The 24,126-nt window shown below is 37.7% G+C and overlaps 2 protein-coding genes across 4 annotated transcripts in view; both read right to left on the bottom strand.

Moving 5' to 3' along the window:
* The window catches only part of LOC129020572 (zinc finger protein 486-like), a 168,107-nt gene extending 160,602 nt beyond the window's left edge, over positions 1 to 7,505 (bottom strand). Inside the window, exon 1 of the mRNA XM_054465122.2 lies at positions 7,448 to 7,505. The gene's annotated coding sequence lies outside the window, so the exon portion shown is untranslated. The remainder of the gene's footprint in view (positions 1 to 7,447) is intronic.
* LOC134738876 (zinc finger protein 737) overlaps positions 1 to 24,126 on the bottom strand; it is a 31,118-nt gene that overhangs the window by 2,442 nt on the left and 4,550 nt on the right. For 2 of the 3 annotated variants that reach the window (XM_063658826.1, XM_063658827.1), the window contains exons 2-4: positions 16,516 to 16,642; positions 15,281 to 15,376; positions 7,448 to 8,805 (exon numbers count right to left, since the gene is read on the bottom strand). In XM_063658826.1, the coding sequence (XP_063514896.1) occupies positions 7,448 to 8,805; positions 15,281 to 15,376; positions 16,516 to 16,642 (1,581 nt within the window). Of the gene's footprint in view, positions 1 to 7,447; positions 8,806 to 14,808; positions 15,063 to 15,280; positions 15,377 to 16,515; positions 16,643 to 24,126 lie in introns of those variants that run through there. The other variant, XM_063658828.1, reaches the window with a different exon arrangement.

Below are 24,126 nucleotides of genomic sequence, written 5' to 3' on the forward strand. Positions count from 1 at the left end.
CAACAAAATCAGCTGGGCTTGGTGGTGGGCACCTGGAGTCCCAGCTACTAGGAAGGCTGAGGCAGGAGAATCGCTTAAACCCAAAAGCCAGAGGTTGCAGTGATCTGAGATCACAACACTGCACTCTAGCCTGGGTGACACAGCAAGACTCTGTCTCAAAAAACAAAAAACAAAAAACAAAAACTGATCATGAATAGCACTTTTTTGATTGCTACACAGGTGTCAAACACTGTTATTTTGCTTAAGGTACTAGGGTTTTTTTTTTTTTTTTTTTTTTTTCTTTTTTGAGATGGGGTTTTGCTCTTGTTGCCCAGGCTGGAGTACAATGGCACAATCTCATCTCACTGCAGCCTCTGCCCTCAAGGTTCACACAACTCTTCTGCCTCAGCCTCCCCAGTAGCTGGGATTACAGGCACCTGCCACCATGCCTGGCTAATTTCTTGTACTTTTAGTAGAGATGGGGTTTCACCATGTTGGTCAGGCTGGTCTCGAACTCCAGACCTCAGGTGATCCACCCGCCTTGGCCTCCCAAAATGCTGACATTACAGGCACGAGCCACCGCATTCAGCCTGGTTTTCTATTTTTTTTTCTAAATTTACTGGTAATATAAAATTCTTCACTAAGAAGACATTATCTTATTCAAATGTTTTATGAGATTTCATTGATGTCTGAATTATCTGGAATATTAAAATTTTTCATAAACTCAAATCAAGTACTATACATAATCTTTTAGTAAAAGCTTTTCTGAGGCAGAGTAAGATTTATAACATTTTATTATCATATGGAAGAAGTGTATTAACTATGTTTTCAGTAATCACTCTGAACACAGCATTCTCAGTTTCCAGTATAAAAAGTAAAGTAGAGGTTCCTCTTCAAAGACTTTTCTACCTGTCTAATTATGAATAAATAGTAACTTCTCTTAGAAGCAAAGTTTATTCAAAGACCTGTGCTAACATTCTTAAATATCTGCTAAGCACAATTAAAAAATCAATGTACTTTATGTTCTTAGCTCCCACAATTTAGCCTAAATATTTGCCCTGGCATGCTTATACTAATCCAAGCAAGCATTAGGTCATAGCCTGTTCCTCCTCCTTATTTGAAGGTGTTTTTACCTTTCTCAGCATTCCACAAGTTACTTCCTCCTTCTTTTGTTCTCCTCTGCCTTTGCCTCTTTTAAAAAGTTCTAAGTTGCTAAACAATTGGGACAAATACAGAATGTGAGGTCCCATTCCAGCCAATGAAAACCGGACACAGCAGTAGGGTGGACACGTCAAGTTATAAATGACTCTGTCTCCTTCATTCAGTGTACTCGTGGCAAAACTGCTGGCAAGTGTACCCTTTCTGCAAAAAGTAAAAATGGCCTTGCTATGAAAAATTAAATTTATGTGCAAGTGCTATTTCTTTACAGCAGCAGAGAACAAACATTTCTAAAACCAGTATGGACCCTGAGTAATTCAGGGGGAATTGGCATCTCTGTAAAGAGACAGTAAGGAAATGCTGAGTGGAGGTGCACCACACTGCACATCAATGCTTTCCACATGCACCCATTAGAGTCTTAATTTAATTGGGCTGTTATTTGCATAGCTAGATAATTACCAACTTTAGTCATACTGTTTTTTAGCAACTAATGGCATCTGTTACCCATTAATTTTATACATTTGCTTTTTTGAAAAACAAATCTTTTGTTAACTCTAAATTGAGACTACATTTACAATCTTCAGTTTTTCAGTGTTGAAGCAAATCAGAGAAGAGCAATGTGTGTACATAATGTGCATTTTCCTGCATATCAAAATTATTCTGGCTGAGCAAAGTGGCTCATGCCTGTAATCCCAGCACTCTGGGAGGCTGAGGCGGGTGGATCATCTGAGGTCAGGAGTTCAAGACGGGCCTGGCTAACATGAAATCCCATGTCTACTAAAACTACAAAAATTATCCGGGCATAATGGCGGGTGCCTGTTATCCCAGCTACTCAGGAGGCTGAGGCGGAAGAATCACTTGAACCAGGGAGGCGGAGGTTGCAGTGAGCTGAGAACGTGCCATTGCAGTGCAGCGTGAGTGACAGAGTGAGAATCCTTCTAAAAAAAAAAAAATTCTTTCTTCATTTACTTGGAAACCCTGGGAAGCCCCTATAAAATACTCCCTTTGAATACTTTAGCCAGGATTTCAGATTTCAAAAGATCAAAAACAATCATTGAGTAAAGCCTAAATCTTGTCTTTGTTTCTTGTTAGTCATCTGGCCATTTCCGTAAGTATGGCAATTATGCAAAGCCATTGACAAAATGTGGTTTTGGTTAATTTTATTCCATTTCAAATGTTTTCTCTAATTGTTACTTTGGTCATGTGAATCTAAAAGAAACTATCTACATAACTAATCATGCATTCAAAAGCTATTCATATTAAGGTGTTTACAGTTTAATCTTGTATTACAGTATAGTAGAATCCTCTATAATTAGAAGTTAATTATTTATAAATTCATTGTTTTTAAGGTTTTTCAAATTTGAAAACAGACAATTAGGTATACTTTTTGAAATAAGTTCAATTCTAGGACATTACCCACTAGTCTTCATGGCATTTCTATAATAAATAGTGTAAACCTGTGTCACCAGAATGGTGCAGACATGCTGATTCAAATAGAATGAGTTCATCCTTGTTGGTAGACTATTGGTACCCTAGAGGCTGATCATTCAGTACAGCTTACTAAATACTACTCCATAATGCTAGAGAGCACTTTCACTCAGGTTTCCCTTTGCCTCCCATTAATGTGGTCCTGTTGCGGTGTCCTGTTTCTCTTAAGCTATCCCGCATGAGAGGTGATTATTTCTTGAATGAATGAGATTCCCTTTTTTTTCCCTCTGCCATAGGATCCTCTTATGTTCCTTACTGGAAGCAACATGCAGGAGGCAGAAATGATGACAATATACAAACATTTTTCCTGCCATGTGGCCACCATAAGCAGCTTACAACATGTTCTATCTAGAAATCACTTACTTTCAGGCCAGCAGGGGTGTTTTTCTATGATATGTCTCTTTCTCTTAAGAGCACCTCTGATTAAGTTTAGCACAATCAGGGTAATCTCCATTTTGATAAACACAAAGTCTACAGATGAGTAACCTAATTTCATAAGTGATTTCCCACCACAGTCATACATATTTTTTTACACTCAAGAGTAAAGTATTACACAGCAGGTGTGCAACAGACTGGTAATCCAGGGTATTATCTTAGAATGTTGCCTACCCACCTAAATAAACTTTTAAAATCATCTTTCGCTGGGCACGGTGGCTCATGCTTCTAATACCAGCACCGTGGGAGGCTGAAGCAGGCAGATCATGAGGTCAGGAGTTTGGAACCAGCCTGGCCAACATGATGAAACCCTTTCTTTACTAAAAATAAAAAATTAGTCAGATGTGGTGGTGCACGCCTGTAATCCCAGCTACTTAGGAGGCTGAGGCAGGAGAATTGCTTGAACCCAGGAGGTGGAGGTTGCCATGAGCTTTCATGCCACTGCTCTGCAGCCTGGGAGACAGAGCAAGACTCCATTGTGAAAAAAAAAAAGTCTTTCTGCTGCTTTTGTTATCTACATAAACAAAGATATTAACTGGATATAATAATTACTTTTTAGTTTTATTCATTACAAATAACACCATTTTTCTGGCTTAAATTATTTTTTTATGCACCATTTATACATTCACACACATAGAACAATAAAAATATATCCAATTATTCAATTTTTTTTGAATGTTCATTCAAATAAGTGTTAAAAATGATTTTTTTTTTCCTGTTTTAAGAGGGCTTTTATTATTGTACTCAAAAGAGTTGTTTCTGGAGACAAAGTTGCCTGTGCTTTAATAGGCAGACTCTGGGGAGACTCCGAATCACAGGCCAGAACATTTTATATTAATAAATTCAATACAAAGCAGAAAGTATAGATTTGCTTTCACCATTTTAAAAGTGTTTAGTTTTGTTAATCACCTAATTAACATAATTTGTTTTGTTGCAATAATTGTTCTTTTATTCTGAAAATATGTACAAACCTATACTCACACAAAAACACTCAATTCATAATTTTCTTACACCTCAGGTTTATCTTCAGAGTAATATGTGTATATTTAACTATGTAAATTAAAACTAAAAGTCTATATGTTTCCAGGCAGAGACCACATGTTCAAGGAAAACTATATTACAAGTATTTATAATTTTTCAGGACTCAGAAATGTATGGATTTTATTTTTATTTCTTTTCTTTCTTTTTTTTTTTTTTTTGAGATGGAGACTCACTCTGTCAGCCAGGCTGGAGTGCAGTGGTGTGATCTCAGCTCACTGCAACCTCCGCCTCCTGGGCTCAAACGATTCTCCTGCCTCAGCCTCCTGGCATGCGCCACCATGCCTGTCTAATTTTTGTGTTTTTAGTAGAGACCAGGTTTCACCACGTTGGCCAGGCTGGCCTTGAACTCCTAACCTCAAGCATTCCACCCGCCTTGGCCTCCCAAAGTGCTGGAATTACAGATGTGAGCCACTGTGCCTGGCCGTATTTTATTTACATTTTTGTACAATTATTATGACCATAAAAATAATCCTGTAGTCAATAACAATTCAATTGTACATTTTAAAATGAATAAAAGCATATAATTACACTATTGGTAATACAAAAGATAAGTGCTAGAGGTGATGGATACTTTATTTACCATAATGTAATTACTACATATTGTAGGCCTGAGTCAAAAGATGTCAATAAGGCATAAATATATACACATATTATATACCCACAAATACAAATAAAAAATTTCAATAAGAATAAAGAGTCAAAATTTAATCTATGGGAACAATATTCTTTAACTCATTTGCAGTTTAAAGCCACTGACAGTGATTACAATGTATTCATATTTTACATATTTTATATATTTACATATTTTACAATGTATGAAATAGTATATTCCTACAATATTGTACCTATACCCTTGAGTAAAGTGGGATACAGTTAGTGGCACAATAATGGTTCATTAAACACACAATAGTCTTACCATGGTAAAAATAAAATAAAATTAAGTTCACAAATAATCTAACAATTTTTTTTTTTGAGACAGAGCTTTGTTCTTGTTGTCCAGACTGGAGTGCAATGGTACAATGTCGCCTCACTGCAACCTCTGCCTCCCAGATTCAAGTGATTCTCCTGCCTCAGCCTCCTGAGTATCTGGGATTACAGGCATGCACCACCATGCCTGGTTAATTTTTTTGTATTTTTAGTAGAGACTAGGTTTCTCCATGTTGGTCAGGCTGGTCTCAAACTCCTGACCTCAGGTGATCTGCCCGCCTTGGCCTCCCAAAGTGCTGAAATTACAGGCATGAGCCATCAAGCCCGGCCCTAGCAGTTTTAAAATGTACTGCATTTTATTACATAAAAGTACAAGTAGTAAAGTAATATACTCATTTATTTTAATATACTTTGTTATTTCTTTGTGTCACTATAATAAAGTATTGCTCTGAACATTTACCTTATACATTACTTAATAGAATTTTACTACAAAGAGCCTCTCCACTTGTGTTTTCATTATGCATCTTACATTTTAATTCTATTTTATAGAAAAAGTCATAATGTCCAAATAATGTAAAAAAAATAGAATATCTCTGATGCAGAAGCAACTGATCACATGCTTTCTCACATGTGAATAGAAGTAAAATAACAGCATAATTTGAAAGCTGTATTACATCATTATTCAGCTTTCAAAAAATTTTATTCAAGGAAACAAGTATACTTTCAACATAATTACAATGCTTCCAAAAATCTACTCCTTTTAAAGTTACAAAGAAATCATTTACTTAAAAACTGCAATTGTGGATTAGTTTTTATACTCAATATTCTGATTTAGTGTAATGTTTGAAGTGTCAGGGCCTTAGTTATTCTACTGTAATTTCTCTGATATTTATATACAATCATCTATTTTGAATTAAATATTTTTTCATATTTACTGCATCTGCAAAATTGTATTTTAGCATAAACTCTCTGGCGTTTTCTAAGCTATAGTTTCTGGAAAAAAAAAAAGTGTTTCTAAACTTAATACGTTTGTAGGACTCATCTCCAATATAAATTCCCTGATGTTGAACAAAGCTTGAGCAACTGCTTGAGGATTTTCCTCCAGTACAAAATGTGTGCAATAAGATCTGTGACACTAGTAAATGTACTATATAACTCCCTTTATATTTGTAATGCTTATCTTCACAATATATACTCTTCTTCACTTTAAAGGCTTATACTTTCTGAAAGTTTTTTTTGACAGCAATTGCAATTTTAATGCTTCTATTAAAAGGAAGATTTTTATGTTGAGTTAGATGTGAGTAGGAATTAATGGGTTTTCCATATTCCTTCTATTTGTACAATTTTTCTCAAAGATACTAGCTTTCCTGTGAAATAAGGTGTAAGAACTGATTAAAAGTTTTGCCACATTCTTCACACTTGTAGTTTTGCCATTATGAATTATCCTACCTACAATTAAGTGTGGCAACCATATAAAGGCTTTGTCACATTTTATATATTTCTAGGGTTTCACACTAGTATAATTATTGTTATGTACAGAGAAGTTGGAGATGTTCGTAAAAGCAATGTCACATTTTTTAGCTTTGTGGATTTCCTCTTCAGCATGAATTATCACCATGTCTCTTAAGAATTGAGAACTTGTGGCCGGGTGTTGTGGCTCATGCCTGTAATCCCAGCACTTTAAGAGGCCAAGATGGGTGGATCACCTAAGGTCAGGAGTTCAAGACCAGCCTGGCAAACATGGCGAAGTCGTATCTCTACTAAAAATAATAAAATTAGCTGGGCATGTTGGAGGACACCTGTAATCCCAGATACTCAGGAAGCTGAGGTAGGAGAACGGCTTAAACCCAGGAGGCAGAGGTTGCAGTGAGCCAAGATCATGGCATTGTACTCCAGCTTGGGTGGCAAGCATGATACTTCATCTCAAAAAGAAAAAAAAAAATTGAAAACTTGTTATAGGCTTTGCCACATTCCTCAAACTTGTAGGAATTTTGTCCAGCATGAATTATGTGTAAGAAGGGTTCAGAACTTCCTAAAAGATTTGTCACATTCTTTATATTTGTAGGGTTTATGTTCCATATAAATTCTCATATTTAGTAAAAGTTGATAGCTGGTTAAAGACTTTCCCACATTCATCAAACTCACAGGGTTTCTCTCCAGTATGAATTATCTTATGTCTGGTAAGGGCAGAGGTGTCCTTAAAGGCTTTGCTGCATTTTCTTATTTGTTGGGTTTCTTTCCTGCATGAATTATCTAACGTCTACTAAGGTTTGAGGATGAAATAAAGGCTTTGCCACATTTATCACACTTGTATGGTTTCCCTCCAATATGAATTTTCTTATGTGAAAAAAGGATAGTGGGATAGTTTAAAGCTTTGCCACATTCTTCACATTTATAGTTTCTCTCCAGTATGAATTACCTTATGTGTAGTAAGGGTAGAGGAGCACTTAAAGCCTTTGCCACATTCTTCACATTTGTAGGGTTTCTCTCCAGTATGAATTCTCTTATGTCTATTAAGGATAAAGGAGCGCTTAAAAGCCTTGCCACATCGTTCACATTTGTAGGGTTTCTCCCCAGTATGAATTCTCTTATGTGCAGTAAGGTGTGAGGACGAGTTGAAGGCTTTGCCACATTCTTCACATTTGTAGGGTTTCTCTCCAGTATGAATTCTCTTATGTGTAGTAAGGATAGAGAAGCACTTAAAGGCCTTGCCACATTCTTCACATTTGAAGGGTTGCTGTCCAGTATGAATTATCTTATGTGTAGTAAGGGAAGAGGAGTACTTAAAGGCTTCACCACATTCTTCACATTTGTAGGGTTTCTCTCCAGTATGAATTCTCTTATGTGTAGTAAGGTGTGAGGACCAGTTGAAGGCTTTGCCACATTCTTCACATTTGTAGGGTTTCTCTCCACTATGAATTATCTTATGTGTAGTAAGGGATGAGAAGTACTTAAAGGCTTTGCCACATTCTTCACATTTGTAAGGTTTCTCTCCAGTATGAATTCTTTTATGTGTAGTAAGGACAGAGGGGTGCTTAAAGGCTTTGCCACATTCTTCACATTTGTAGGGTTTCTCTCCACTATGAATTATCTTATGTGCTGTAAGGATAGAGGAGCGCTTAAAGGCCTTGCCACATTCTTCACATTTGTAGGGTTTCTCTTCAGTATGAATTATCTTATGTGTAGTAAGGTTAGAGGAGCGCTTAAAGGCTTTGCCACAGTCTTCACATTCATAGGGTTTCTCTCCGCTATGAATTATCTTATGTGCAGTAAGGTATGAAAACCGGCTAAAGGCTTTGCCACAGTCTTCACATTTGTACCGTTTCTCTCCAGTATGAATTATCTTATGTGTAGTAAGGTGTGAGGACCAGTTGAAGGCTTTGCCACATTCTTCACATTTGAAGGGTTTCTCCCCAGTATGAATTTTCTTATGTGTAGTAAGGGTTGAAGACTGGTTAAAAGCTTTGCCACATTCTATACATTTGAAAGGTTTTTTTCCAGTATGTCTTATCTTATGTCTGTTTGAATTTGAAAATTTATGAATGACTTTCACATATTTATCACACTGAAATATTTTGCTTTGAGTAGTTGTCAAATATTGGTTAAGTCCATTATAACCTCTTTTGTGCACCTTACACTCATCCACACTTTCACAGCCCTTTTTAAACTGTAAATTATCATGTCCATATTTTTCATATCTTCTCAGTGTCACTTTTTGGAAAGAATCTTTTAGGCTCTGCTCTGGCCAAAGATCTTGGGCAAAATGAGAACACATAACTGAAAGAAACAATAAAAGCACATCACTTCAATTGGTAGACACAGATAAATATACTTTACAAATCTAACCTATACAATTATACAAACTGCATAAGCAAGATGACATAGCAAAATATCATAAGCTGTAATTTCTTCCTGGACATATAAATGTAACAAAAGCGGACTGCCCAAAATACATTTGTAAAAAATTTATAAGTGAGTTAAGTGTATGAAGGGCCCCAGGTGAGCACAATGCAAAGAGCCACATAGAATAAAAAGAAAATTCTGTTACTTATACCCAACAGAGCTCTTCCTGCTCTCCAGTATAACATTGTGCCTTTAAAAGTAAATTTCCAGTCAGATGCAGTGGCTCATGCCTGTAATCCCAGAACTCTGGGAAAGTGACACATGGGTGGATCATGAGAAATTCACCCCCATGACCCAAACATATCCCACCAGGTCCCACATCTAACAGTGAGAATTTATATTGCAGCATGAGGTTTGAAGAACATGGGCATCCAAACCATATTATAGACCACCTAGGATTCACAGACACACACAAAACTCTCCAGTGAAAACCAAGATAATACACAGTATTCCTATTTGCATCTGGTGTATTCTGTTAGGACACATATGAAGTTTTATTAAGTTAAAAATACTGACTGTGTGCTGTGTCTCTTGGCTATAATCCTAACACTTTGGGAGATCCATTGGGGCCAAAAGTTTGAGACCAGCCTGGGCAACATAGTGAGATCCTAACACTACAAACAAGCAAACAATTAGCCAGACATGGTAGTGCATATCTACAGTCCTAGATACTCAAAAAACTGAGGAGAAAGGACCACTTGAGTCCAGGAGGCTGAGGCTACAATGAGCCACAATTATGCCACTGCACTGCAGCCTGGGTGACAGTAAGATCTTGTCTCAAAACAACAACAATCAATCATTTTTAAAATACTAAAATTACACACTGTGTGTTTTCTAACAAAAACTGAATGAAACTAGGAATTAAAAGCAAAAGTGAAACTGGCAAATTCAAAAATATGTGAATATGAAACACTCTACAACATATTCTTGCTCAGGGTGCAAAAAATTTTATTTTTCAAAGTTGTCAATACAACCTACAGTTAAAACCTACAGTAACATGCCCAGGTGTGGTGGCTCATGCCTGTAATCCCAGCACTTTTGGAGGCCGAAGTGGGTGGATCACAAGGTCAGGAGATGTAGACCATCCTGGCTAACATGGTGAAACGCCATCTCTACTAAAAATACAAAAAATTAGCCAGGCATGATAGCAGGCGCTTTTAGTCCCAGCTACTTCAGAGGCTGAGGCAGGAGAATGGCATGAACCTGGGAGGTGGAACTTGCAGTAAGCTGAGATTGCATCACTGCACTGCAGCCAGGGTGACACAGCGAGACTCTGTCTCAAAAAAAAAAAAAAAACCTACAGTAACATAAACAATGTGACACTGACACAAAGATAAACAAATGAAAGAACAGAATAGAGAACTCAGAAATGAACCCTTCTGTATATGATCTTCCACAAAGTTGCCATGCATACAAAATAGAAATAATCTCTTCAAAAAATGATGTTGAAAACTGAATATCAACACTGATAAAGTTGTTTATTTCCCTGAATGATACAATAATATATTTTAAATAAAATGCTTAAACATAAAAATATACAAGTGAGGAAAAGCATTTGGAAGAACACACAAAATCATTAATTTGTAGAGAAATGAAAAAAAACACACACAATGACAAAATCACCTTACACCCATTAGGTGCAATAAAAATAAAACCCATGTTGATTTCTGGTGGAAAACAAAGACACAGCCATTATTTTAAAATGTTGTAAATGTTCCTCATTTATAAATCTCTATCCAAAATATGTAACACAGGCCAGGTGCAGTGGCTCAAGCCTGTAATCCTAGCAGTTTGGGAGGCTGAGGTGGGCAGATAACCTGAGGTCAGGTGTTTGAGGCCAGCCTGGCCAACACACCATTTCTACTAAAAATAAAAGATTAGCTTGGTGATGTGACGTGTACCTGTAATCCCAGCTACTTGGGAGGCTGCGATAGGAGAATCGCTTAAACCCAGAAGGCAGAGGTTGCAGTGAGCCAAAATCACACCACTGTACTTTAGCCTGGGCAACAGAGTGAGACTCCATCTCAAAAAAAAGGAAAACACCACCAACAAAAAAATATGCAACACAGGACCTGGAAGATATAATTGAAAATGTACCAGTATTCACAAAAGCCAAAAGGCTGAAGCAATGCAGATGTCTCTTGATTTATAAACATATAAAAAAAAACATATACATATGATGAAGTATTATTCCACCTTAGAAAAAACAATCTTGTCAATTTTAAGATGAACTTTGAGAATATTATGTCACCTGAACTAATCCAGTGACAAAATTATGGATACTGTATGATTCCACATATATGAGATAAATCTTAAGTAGTCAAAATCATAAAATCAGAAAGTGGAAGGTTTGTCTGTCAAGGGCTGGAAAGAGGGTAAAATGAGCAGTTGTTACTTAATGGTCAGTGACTTTTAGTTTTACAAGATGTAAAGTTTCTAGAAGTCTTTTGCATAACAATGTGAATATACTTAACATGACTGAAATGAACAGCTTTTTTTTTGAGACATGGTCTCACTCTGTCACCCAAGCTGGAGTGTAGTGGTACAATTTTGACTTCCCTTCAATCTCCCAGGTAGCTGGGGCCACAACTGCACATCACTATGCCTGGCTATTATTATGATTTTTTTTATAGAGAGGTGTCACCGTATGTTGTCCTGGCTGGTCTCAAACTGTTGGGCTCCATGGATCCTCCAGTCTTGGCCTCCCAAAATCCTGGGATTACAAATAAGAGCCTCCACCAAGCCTGGCCCTGAAATGCACACTTCAATAGATTTAAGGTGGTAAATTTTATATTACGTGTTTTTAAGACAATTTTTTTAAAAGAAAAACTGAAAAAAAAAACAGAATTATATATCTTTTTGAAAATTACTTTCAAATCGTAGAAGTGTTTCTCTCACAAAAGCAAATATATACTCACCATTAAACACATGGTGATAATAAGACTATCTCCATAAGTACTCACTTAGACAAGATAAAACTACCATCAAAAATCAGCTAAGAAAGAATATAAGCCATAACTAAAGTTGAGGTCATATTTATAGATAAATGCACATACATATGTAATCTGATTATGATAGACATGCATAATTTATCTCTTAATTAAACCTTAAATTGACTTAAAGTGTACAAAAAGAATTGCAAATTGTCTAAAATTATAATACATAAGTAAAACCAAAACACCCAATAAACTAATGTTAAGAAACCTACACTGAGGCCAGACGCAGTGGGTCACATCTGTAATCCCAGCACTGTGGGAGACCAAAGCATGCAAATCCCGAGGTCAGCAGTTCCAGACCAGATTGGCCAATATGGTGAAACCCCATCTCTGCTAAAAATACAAAAATTAGCTGAGCGTGGTGGCTCATGCCTGTAGTCCCAGCTACTCGGGAGGTCAAGGCAGAAGAATCAGTTGAACCTCGGAGGGGTTCAAAACTTCAAAACAACAATAAGAGAAATGTTTACTCATAAAATCTTGTATGCAACACTGAAGTATAATTAAAAAAAAATTGTCAGGCTGGGCAGAGTGGCTCACGACTGTTATCTCAACACTTTAGGAGGCCTAGATGAGCAGATCACCTGAGGTCAGGAGTTCAAGACCAGCCTGGCCAAAGTGGTGAAGCCCCATCTCTACTAAAAATACAAAAATTAGCTGGGGATGGTGACACACGCCTGTAATCCCAGTTACTTGGGAGACTGAGGTATTAGAATAGCCTGAACCCAGGAAGTGGAGGTTGCAGTGAGCCAAGATCATACCACTACACTTCAGCCTGGGTGACAGAGTATGACTCCATTTCAAAAAAAAAAAAAAAAAAAATTCTAGATAACTGCAATATTTAACTGTTAGTGTGTACTCAGGAAATGCAAGTATTCTGAATCATTAGCATGCACTGTGTGGCAGTAGAATTTCAGAGATTATGCAGTATAATTATAAATAGAAGGTTCTAATAAGAAAATAAATTAGCATTTAAAAGAAACTAGTTACTTTTAATGTCTTAAATATATGGTATTCTTACACAAAATGAAACTGCTGTAATCAAACACTGGAAGCAAAGAGTACCCTTACATTGTTAAATAAAGAAATATATATTTTGCAGAATGGGGTTAGACCCTCTGATATGTAAAACAAATATTAAGAAATAAACTATTTTATTATGGAGATATAGGCTGAAAAAAGTAGATGAACATCCTATAATTCCTTTTTGCCTGCAGCAAACTTAAATTCATAAATAACTACTTTAGTAACTATGGGTGCCTACTAATTATGTAATTTACTTCAGGCACAGCATGCAAATTCTAGCATATTGTCTTCAATATCTGAATCTAAAATTACAAACAAATCTGAAAGAGAACATAGAAAGTAAAAATATATAGGGAGAGTGACATCAGTAAAATGAAAAGATTAAAAGTGCCCTATTTTCATATTCCCTTACAGCAAAACAATGTCAGCCATCCCTGACAAAAATACCTTTATGAGAGAACCAGGATTATGACTCACACCTGTTATGACAGCGCCATGGAACATTAAGGTTGGAAAACTGCTTCAGGCCAGGATTTTGAGACCAGCCTGGGTCTCAAAGACCAGATCAAAGATGTAGCAAGATGCCATCTCCAAAATAAGTGCCTCTAAGGGAGATTTGAGAGCCAGGGAGGGAGTTGTGGAATGCTGTTAAAGCTTAAGGTTGAGAAGTGTTCTATTCAGAAGGCAGGCTCTCATTCAGGTGGGAAACTACAGTACCCCTGTTCATGGCTACAGACCAGGATAGGTTTCACCCAAGTTGGTCCCACAGAGAATTCTGAATTTACTCTGTAACCAGCCCAAACTCCCAGCCACAGTCTGGCAGAGGTCCTGCCATTCCAGAGACCTGGAGGAAGGCACCCATTTATAGTAATGTAGGCAGGCTTGCAGACTTTGGCCTTTACTGGGGTCCCTGAAGTGGTTCAATGACTCAGTTTCGGTTACCTGAGCCACAGTTTATGGTCAGTTCTGCCTACATAGAAACCCACACAATTGGGCCAGGTGGGCTGCCTCATGCCTGTAATTCCAGTACTTTGGGAGGCTGAGGCAGGCAGATCATCTGAGGTCAGGAGTTTGAGACCAGCCTTGCCAACATGGTGAAACCCAGTCTCTACCAAAAAAATACAAAAAATTAGCTAGGTGTTGTGGCGGGCACCAGTAATCCCAGTTACCCAGCAGGCTAAGGCAAGAGAACCATTTGAACCCAGGAGGCGAAGGTTGCAGTGAGCTGAAGTCATGCCATTGCACTTTAGCCTGGGCAACAAGAGTGAAACCCCATCTCAAAAAAACAAAAAAAGAAAGAAAGAAAGAAAAAAATCCATTGCAATTGAAGAAAAATAAATAAAAGTTGCTGTTTGTTGATCATACATCTTATATTTTAAAAACCATAAACAGTACATTAAAACCTGTCTAAACTAATGAATACACTGAGTAAATTAGCAAAATATAAAATTAACACACAAGTACATGTATGGTTTCATACGCTTAAAACAAACTATCTGATAAAATAGAGGAAGAAAAAATCTTATTTAATATAGCATTAAATAATAGATTTCTGAGAAAAAAATTAACCAAGAAGGTAAGAAAATGTTTACAATAAAAAAATGAAAAAATTAGAAGATCCAAATAAATTTTAAAATATTTTATGTCTAGGGATTGAAATAATAAATATTATTAAAGTTTCATATTATCCAAAGTGATCTATAGATTTCATAAACGTCATGTCAAAATTGCAGTGTTTTTTTTTTTTTTTACAGAAATGGAAAATACAATTCTAAAATTTACATGAAAATAAAATAAACTCTGAATAGCCAAAGCAATCTTGAAAAAAAAAAAAGAACAAAGCAGAAGGATATCACACTTATAATTTCAAAGTATATTTTAAGACTATATAGTAATAAAAATAGAAAGGACTAAATAGAAAAATAAACAAAAAAATTCAACAGAAACTACTACTCTCACACATGTCAGACCTGATGCAAAAAGAGAAATAATTCTCAAAATCATGCAGATATTTGTGTGTCCCCAAAACCATGAAAAAGCAGCCATATTGTGCAGTCTTTTATATGCCATGAAGAGGACTCTGGCTCTCACCGTGAACTTGAAGGGAGCTCACTGAAAGAAAAGTAGAATTTTTACAGAATTTAAAAGCATAAGCAGAAGATACCCCTTTATAAGAGCAAAATTTAAAAAAGAAAAAAAAAAATAGCTGCTCAGGAACTATTTCCTTTGGAACACAGCTTCCCAAATCACACTTTAAGGACTGGCTTTCTCTTTGACTTTGGGACCCATTATCTGTGTCGTCTGCTGTATTCATTTTCACTCGCACCTACCTGAAGGGTTGGCTACCATCTCATGTTTCTTCATGATCAAAGGTTTTTTTCCTTGCTCCAGACAGGTGATTAAGTCTGGCTTAGAGACAACAATACCTGTTTTATTAAAAATAAATAACATGAATCTTGCTCATATTCTCCAATTACAAGCTAGTAATGTGCTCAGCAAAGACAATGTAATAAAATATTATAGTAAATTAATACCAAAATACAAATTTATAACAGAAATTTCTAAATATTTAGAAAATACTTTAAATTTGCCAGGTGCAGTTGCTCATGCCTGTAATCCCAGCACTTTGGGAGGCCAAGATGAGTGAATCATGAGGTCATGAGTTAGAGACCAGCCTGGCCAGCATGGAGAAACCCCATCTCTACTAAAAATACAAAAATTAGCCAAACATGGTGACTTGCCCCTGTAGTTCCAGATACTCAGGAGGCTGAGGCAGAAGAATTGCTTGAACCTGGGAGGTGGATGTTTCAGTAAGCTGAGATCACACCACTGCACTCCAGCCTGGGTGACAGAGTGAGACTCTGTCTCAAAAAAAAAAAAAAAAAAAGAAAGAAAGAAAGAAAGAAAATACTTTCAATTTGTAGGTTTCTTAATTTTCCTTCCTGGTACTACTGAATCAAAAATTGGTGGCAATTAGATTTTCAGGTGGTAGCTACAATAGTTTATGTCAGTAAATTTCTGGAATTACCACTAATTTGGAGTGAAGATTACAGCTCACCTCAGAAATATGGAAAGTTTGGATTAAGATGAAACATCTTGAAGAAATTTTTTTCTTTTCTTTTTTTTCCCCCTCGAGACAAAATCTTGCTCTGTTGCCTGGGCTGGAGTGCAATGGCATGATTTTGACTCACTGCAACCTCCACCTCCTGGGTTCAAGCTATTCTCCTGCCTCACCTTCCCAATTAGCTGGGATTACAGGCATGTGCCACCATGCCCGGCTAATTTCTTGTACTTTTAGTAAAAATGGGGTTTCACAATGTTGGCCAGGCTGGTCTTGAACTCCTGGCCTCAGGCAATCCCCCCACCTCAGCCTCCCAAAGTGCTGGGATTACAGGCATGAGGCACCGAAGAAATTATTTTCTAAATGAACAAATTCTGAAGATTTTCTTGAAAAAGTGGATCTGAAATTCTTTTATAAAAGAATAAATTACTAAAAAAATTCTACAAAAGAGAGAAATAAAACCTTTTGTGTATATTATGAATTATGTATTAAAGTTTTTCTCACCAAGGAAGACCAGGTTTCTGTAGTTCTCTAACATCACATTCCTATATAAATTCCGCTGTGCAGTGTCCAGGCACTGCCACTCCTCCAGAGAGAATTCTATAGCCACGTCTCTAAATTGCAATGGCCCCTGAAACACACAAACACACATACGTTTTTACCAAGTGGCCATGGGCAGAATTTTTAATTTGACTTAAGGTCAAATGAGAGAGTAAAGACAAATGGTTCTGACTTATAGGACTGACTAAAATTATCCAATAAAATAATTTTCAACACAGAAATATTCTCTAAAGTATTCTCTGAGAAAAAAGAACAGCATAAGATCCACAACATCAGTTCATGTATTTTTCTAGATAGTAAAGTGTAAAATTAAGGGTATGAACACAAACATGTACATTTTTGAGTGCTATGTTTACATCATATGGAATGAGTTGTGAATATTTTTCAGATGAAAAAGACATGTTGAGTTAGAAGGCACCTTTAAAATTTAAATATATACAATAAGTTGAAGACCTTGTTATGCAGGGTTTTTTTCCAGAAGATCTGGAATAAACTCTGATTTTTTTGAATTTCTAACACAACTGCCAGATTAAATGTGGTGGTTTATTCACATCAGCTGCATAAAGATGCTTAATAATGAAGAGAAAAATAATCAACTACATAGTGAAAAATATCTGTCAGAGAGCTATTTAAGCAAGTGAATCATTAACCATTAACTTCACTAGAAGAAATTTTTATGTTGTGCTAATGCACATAGAAGAACACAGCATCACTGTTGAAATATTCCTCTTTTAAAAAAGTAAAAAAATCTGATCCAATCATAAAGAACCATTAGTTTTATGCAAACCTCAAAATACAGATAACTCCTATGTTCTGTAATTTTTAGTAGTAATTTTAAAGACTTCATTTAGCACCCTAAAGAGCAGGTATGTCCTAATAAGTTTTTTCAGAACTTTCTGGGTAATAAATGGCATCCCATTTAAATAAGCATTTTTTTTTTTTTGAGGCAAAGTCTCACTCTTGTTCCCTAGGCTGGAGTGCAATGGCATGATCTTGGCTCATTGCAACCTCCGCTTCCCGAGTTCAAGTGGGTCTCCTGCCTCAGCCTCCCAAGTAGCTGGGATTACAGGAGCCTGCCACCACGCCCGGCTAGTTTTTGTATTTTTAGTAGAGACAGCATTCCACCATGTTGGCCAGGCTGGTCACGATCTCCTGACCTCAGGTGATCTGCCCACCTCGACCTTCCAAGGTGCTGGAATTACAGGCATGAGCCATCGTGCCCGACCTAAATAAGGAATTTCTTTTCTTTTCTTTTCTTTTTTTGATATGGAAAATCACTCTGTTGCCCAGGCTGGAGTGCAGTGGCACAACCTCGGCTCACTGCAACCTCTGCTTCCCAGGTTCAAGATATTCTGCTGCCTCAGCCTCCTGAGGAGCTGGGAGTGCAGGTGCCCACTGCCACGCCTGGCTAAGTTTTTGCATTTTTAGTAGAGACGGGGTTTCACCGTGTTAGCCAGGATGGTCTCAATCTCCTGACCTTGGGATCTGCCTGCTTCAGCCTCCCAAAGTGCTGGGATTACAGGCGTGAGCCACTGCACCCGGCCAATAAGCAATTTCTTAATCCTGTTGGGCATACAGCTAATGGAACACACTAATGGAGCCTCAACATTACATGTTCTCCATCTTTACTAAGGACCACAGTTTTCCCTAATAGAATATGAGAATTTATGATGTAGAGAATGAACAGAAGGCTCTGGGATACAGCAAAGAAACATTTTTCAGACACCTTTGACTATTATAAGAATTTTAAGAAGTACTTAAACCAAACTCCTTAGGGAGGAGAAACACAAGTAGAGAAGTAAAGGTTTGCAAGTACTAAATGCATGGCATTCCAGAAGGCAGAGTGGACACAGCTTTTCAGCTGAGGCATGTTTACCTAAAGAAAAGCCTTTTTTTTTTTTCTCCTATCTCCTCCTTCACTGGAATTCCTTCTCAGATGAGATTCTCTGGACAAATTACACCTGAATCTTGAGAATATGCCTTTAAAGGTGTCAATACCACAAGCATACCTGCTAGCATTGACATCAACTGGCAGAAAAAGAACACCCATTTCTGTCCTTTAAAACAGAAGAGGTTCAGGAACAATGAGCTGCTCCATAAAGATGAAAATATAAGTTTCTCATTTCCTGTCCTCAGGTGCCCTCCCCTACCACAGACACCATCCATTTCTGCTACAGTAATGGAAATATGCACCACACTGACCTGTCCCTACCAAACCCAAACAGAACAGACCCTGTGGCCACCCTTTTGTGCAAAGGTGGAACTTAACGCTCATGAATGTATTTTGCAGCCTTCATGCCTGATTCTGGCCTCACCTTAGAGTCACATGAGGCCCTTCATTAAAACAACATGGATGCTTCCACCCAGGACAAGAAACAGAAGCTGTGGGGAGGGCACAAGACATTTCTGCATATTGGCCATGTGATCCTAATGAGAAGCCTGGGCTGATAACCACTAAGCTAAGCATTGCCTCTCAAGCTTTAACGAGCTTATAATTCACTTGGTAATTTTAGCTCCACTTTATGTAATGTGATTCTGCAGGTTTGAAAAGGGTCCATGAATGGGTGTTTCAAAAACAAGTCCCCTGTCAATGCTGATGTCGCTCCCCATTGGCTCATTATTACCATTAGTCAGAGAAGCAGGCACAGCACATGGTCCCTTACACTTAGCACTTTTGTCACAACCAAATACTTCTCGTACAAACAAGGACAACCCATCTTCATCCTAAAGTTTTATATTATTTGATGGCTCTTTAAAGTTTACAGAGGAAATAAGGCAGCGATGTCTGAAAAAGTCTGTTTTTAAAAAGCAACATGTACACATGTACTAATGCTCTGTTTGTTAAACAGGTACTATGTGCTCAAGAATATGATACAGAGCACTGTGCTGGGCATAACACATTATGTGATTTAATTCTCATAACACCCTGGAAGCTGGTACTAAGGGTTTAATAGTTTTCAAGATTTAGATAAAGGGCCCAGCATTTTTATTTCTTCTTCTGTTTCTCTGTCATCAATTTTTTAAAATTGTACAGAATAAAAGCTAAATATAGACAGATGAAAGATATAGAAAGAGGTTAATGTAGTTTAGACAAAATTTCATTCTGTTTATATTTACTTTATTGTGACTTACGGAGCAACTACTGGATCTGCAGGAATAGAAAACAAGTTTCTAAATAAATGTCTCCACAAGCACTGGTTTTAATAGAACATTTAAAAACTAGGACCCTAAAATACATACTTTATTTATCCCATTTATCTGCTTTGTGGTTTCAGGAAATTGTGAGCACCAGCTCTAGAAAGGCAGCAGGATTCACCAGCCAAAATTCTGATCTCTTCTAATCAGTTACCTGAAGCAAGACTACAAGATAGGGTCAGACCTAAATAAGGCCTCCAAAAATGGTGAATCTGAACAGGTCTGGGTCAGGGTGAGGATCGTATGTAAAATTCTGCTCTCTATGTCACTGCAGTACTACCAGTTTTGTTTTTTCTAAGCTTACCTAAAAAAAAAAAAAAAAAAAACTTAAATCCCAGAGTTTCTGTAATTTTAATATTTTCTAGCCACTGCCCTGTCAACTTTGTACTACATTTTAATGCGCAATTTAAACAAATCCTTTAAGGTTTTCTAGGGTAATTTTTTTTTTTTGAGATGTAGTCTTGCTCTGTCACACAGGCTGGTGTGCAGTGGTGCCATCTCCACTCACTACAGCCTCTGCCTCCAGGGCTCAAGTGATTCTTCTCTCTCAGCCTCCTGAGTAGCTGGAACTACAAGTGCATGCCACCACGCCAGGCTAATTTTTGTATTATTAGTAGAGATGGCATTTCACCATATTAGCCAGGCTGGTCCCAAACTCCTGACCTTGTGATCCACCTGCCTCGGCCCCACAAAGTGCTGGGATTACAGGCATGAGTAACCACACCCAGATTTTCTAGGGTAATTTTATTAGAAAATAAATATGTACATGTAGCAAGGTAAAAGAAATAGAAATTATACAGCCAGGAGTGGTGGCTGATGCCCATAATCCCAGCACTTTGGGAGGATGATGTGGGTGGATCACAACCTCAGGATTTCGAGACCAGCTTGACCAGATGGTGAAACCCCATCTCTACTAAATATACAAAAATTAAAAGAATATATATATATAAAAAAATTAGCTGGGCGTGATGGCTGGCACCTGTAATCCCAGCTACTCAGGAGGCTGAAGCAGGAGAATCACTTGAACCAGGACAGCAGAGGTTGCAGTGAGCCAAGATCACACCACTGCACTCCAGCCTAGGTAACAGAGACTCCGTCTCAAAAAAAGAAAAAAAAACCTATAATAACAATTCTTCTGTTCATAAATATGCCTTCAGATGTAGACATCAGAAGTCTCAAAAATATAAAGAAAGTGGCCTAAATAAAGCCCAGGATTTTGGACACATCTATTTATTGTACCAACCATATGATGCATTCAATTATTTATCCAGTTGCTAGTCTAGACTAAAAGTTTCTGGATTGTAGGAACCAAGACTGCTTCATAGTTTTTTTTAATGGCCATATAAAATGGAAGCAACTAGTTTATCCATTTGGGTCTCCAGATCTTTTCCTTCTTTACCGTCCAAGTACTGGGAAACTGGAGAAACTCTCATCTGGGTACCAACCAAAGACACCTCTTGTATGAGTTGATGAACAAACACAGGATGACTCATTTCACTTACACTGAGACAGAAGGAGAATTAACCACTCTTGTCAGCCTAACACAATTCTGCTCTGAACATCCTCAAATGCCTCAAAGACACCTAGGTGATTGTGAGGGATTTCCAGTGACCCTGGGCTGATGGCCCAATGATAAGCCAGGCTGGAGAGACTTAGGCTGAAGATCAATGCAACAGAATAGAGAGCCCAGAAATAATGCCACCCTCCTATAACCATCAGATTTTTGACAAAGCTGACAAGAGAAATGTGGGAAGAATTCTCTCTTTAATAAATGGTGCTGGAATAACTACCTAGCACTATGTAGAAGATTGAAACTAGCTCCCTTCATTACAGCATATACAAAAATCAACTGAAGATAAACACTTAAATGTAAGCTTAAAATTATAAGAAACACTGCACGAAAACCTAGAAAATACCATTCTAGACACAGAAACTGGCAAAGAATTCATGATGAAGCTACCAAAAGCAACTGCAACAGAAGCAAAAATTGACAAATGGGACCTATTTAAACTAAAGAGCTTCTTCACAGCAAAGGAAACTATTAACAGAGGGAAAAGACAACCTACAGAATGAAAGAAAATATTTGCAAACTTTGCCTCTAACAAAGGTTTAATATCCAGAATTTATTAGAAACTTAAACAAGTTTAAAAGAAAAAACCAAACGACCTCATTAAAAAGTAGGCAAAAAAGATGAACAGATGCTTTTCAAAAGAAAATATACATGTGGCTAAGAAGTACGTGAAAAAAATGCTCATCGCTAATCACTAGAGAAATTAAAAGAAAAACCACATGTGGCTAAGAAGTACATGAAAAAAATGCTCATCGCTAATCACTAGAGAAATTAAAAGAAAAACCACAATGAGATATCACTTCACACCAGTCAGAATGGCTATTTTCAAAAAGTCAAGAAATAACAGATGCTGGCAAGGTTGCAGAGAAAACGGAATGCTTATACTCTGCTGGTGGGAGTGTAAATTAGTTTAACAACTGTAAAAAGCAGTGTGGCAATTCCTCACAGAACTGAAAACAGAATTATCATTTGACCCAGCGATCTCATAATTGGGTATATACCCAAAGAAATATAAATTATTATATTATAAAGACACATCCACATGCATGTTCACTGCAGCACTATTCACAATAGCAAAGATAAGGACAGGCCCCAAATGCCTGTCAATGGTAGACTGGGTAAAGAAAATATGGTATGGTCAGATGCGGTGGCTCATGTCTGTAATCCCAGCACTTTGGGAGGCTGAGGCAGGTGGACTCCCTGAGCTTAGAAGTTTGAGATCAGCCTGGGCAACAATGCAAAATCCTGTCTCCATGGAAAATACAAAAAGAAAAACTGGTCAGGTGTGGTAATGCCCGCCTGTAGTCCAAGCTACTTGGGAGGATGAGGCAGGAGAAAATTGCTTGAGCCTGGGAGGTTGAGGCTAAAGTAAACCAATATCATGCCATGGCACTCTAGCCTGGGCAATAAGGGAGACCATGTCTCCAAAAATAAAATAAAAGATTTAGTCAAAATAAAATATGGTACATAAACATCATGGAATACTCTGTGGCCATTAAAAAAAAAATCATGTCCTTTGCAATAACATCAATGAAGCTGGAGACCATCATTCTTAGAAAACAAATGCAGAGGTCTGGCACAGTGGCTCATGCCTGTAATCCCACCACTTTGGGAAGCCAATGTGGGTTGATCACTTGAGGTCAGGAGTTTGAGAACAGCCTTCCCAACATGGAGAAACCCCATCTCTACTAAAAATACAGAATTAGCTGCGCATGGTGGCATGCATCTGTAATCCCAGCTACTCAAGAGGCTGAGGCAGGAGAATCACTTGAAACTGGGAGACGGAGGTTGCAGTGAGCCGAGATCATACCATTGCACTCCAGCCTGGGCAACAAAAGTGAAACTCCATTTCCAAAAAAAAAAAAAAAAGGAAGAAAAAGAAAATAATGCAGTAAGAGAAAACCAAATGCATGTTTTTATTTATAAGTAAGAGCTAAATAATAAGAACACACAAACACAAAGAGGAGAACAGATGCTGTGGCCTAGTTGAGGGTGGAGGGTGGAAGACTAAGAGTATCAGAAAACATACCTGTTTGGTGCTATGCTTAATACCTCAGTGACAAAATAATCTGCACGCAAAACCCCCATGCACCAAAACAAACCCACATGTACCCCGAAACAAAAATAAAAGCTAAAAGAAAAAATTAAATCCCTGGGTGGGAGAGATTGCAATGTAGGTGAGAGGACTGATTTTTGCTACAGATAGTTGTCTCGGTGCAGCTGTACTCTGATTTATTACTGTGTGCATACAGACATACGAGATTATGAACAGCTGATTCAAAATGCTAGGTTGGTGGAGAAAACAGGTTGCTGCTGCAGATTTAGTGTCTGGGGGTGGGGATACGCCAGGAGACTTGTAGAGACTTGTGGGTTCTTGGCAAGAAACACTAGGATCAAAAATGCTGTGGTGAAGTTCCTGAGGGTGGCGCCTACTCTTTTAAGTTTTCAGTCCTCTGTCACCCTGGGAGAATACCTGGAATCACAGGACAATGGGCAGTGTGACAGCCTGTGTACCAGACAGCAGAGCTCCCATTCTGAAACACCTAGAGTTTTATTCCAGGCCAGACTTCTGTGATATCTTTTTCCTGGCACCAAATCTGTAGAGTTGGTTGAACATTAAACAATTCTCCAACACCAACTCAATGTCTGACATTTGAATGCTGACACCACCCACAGTCAGCACAGACCCTGATTCAGGGCTCGGTCCCACAACACTGTCCTCACTGCAGATGCCAATCACAAACCCCATGGGCTTATCTATGCTTCTGAGCTACTGTTTAAAAACTAGG

Source organism: Pongo pygmaeus, chromosome 20 (genome assembly GCF_028885625.2).
Source record: "Pongo pygmaeus isolate AG05252 chromosome 20, NHGRI_mPonPyg2-v2.0_pri, whole genome shotgun sequence".
NCBI classification, from domain to species: Eukaryota; Metazoa; Chordata; class Mammalia; order Primates; family Hominidae; genus Pongo; species Pongo pygmaeus.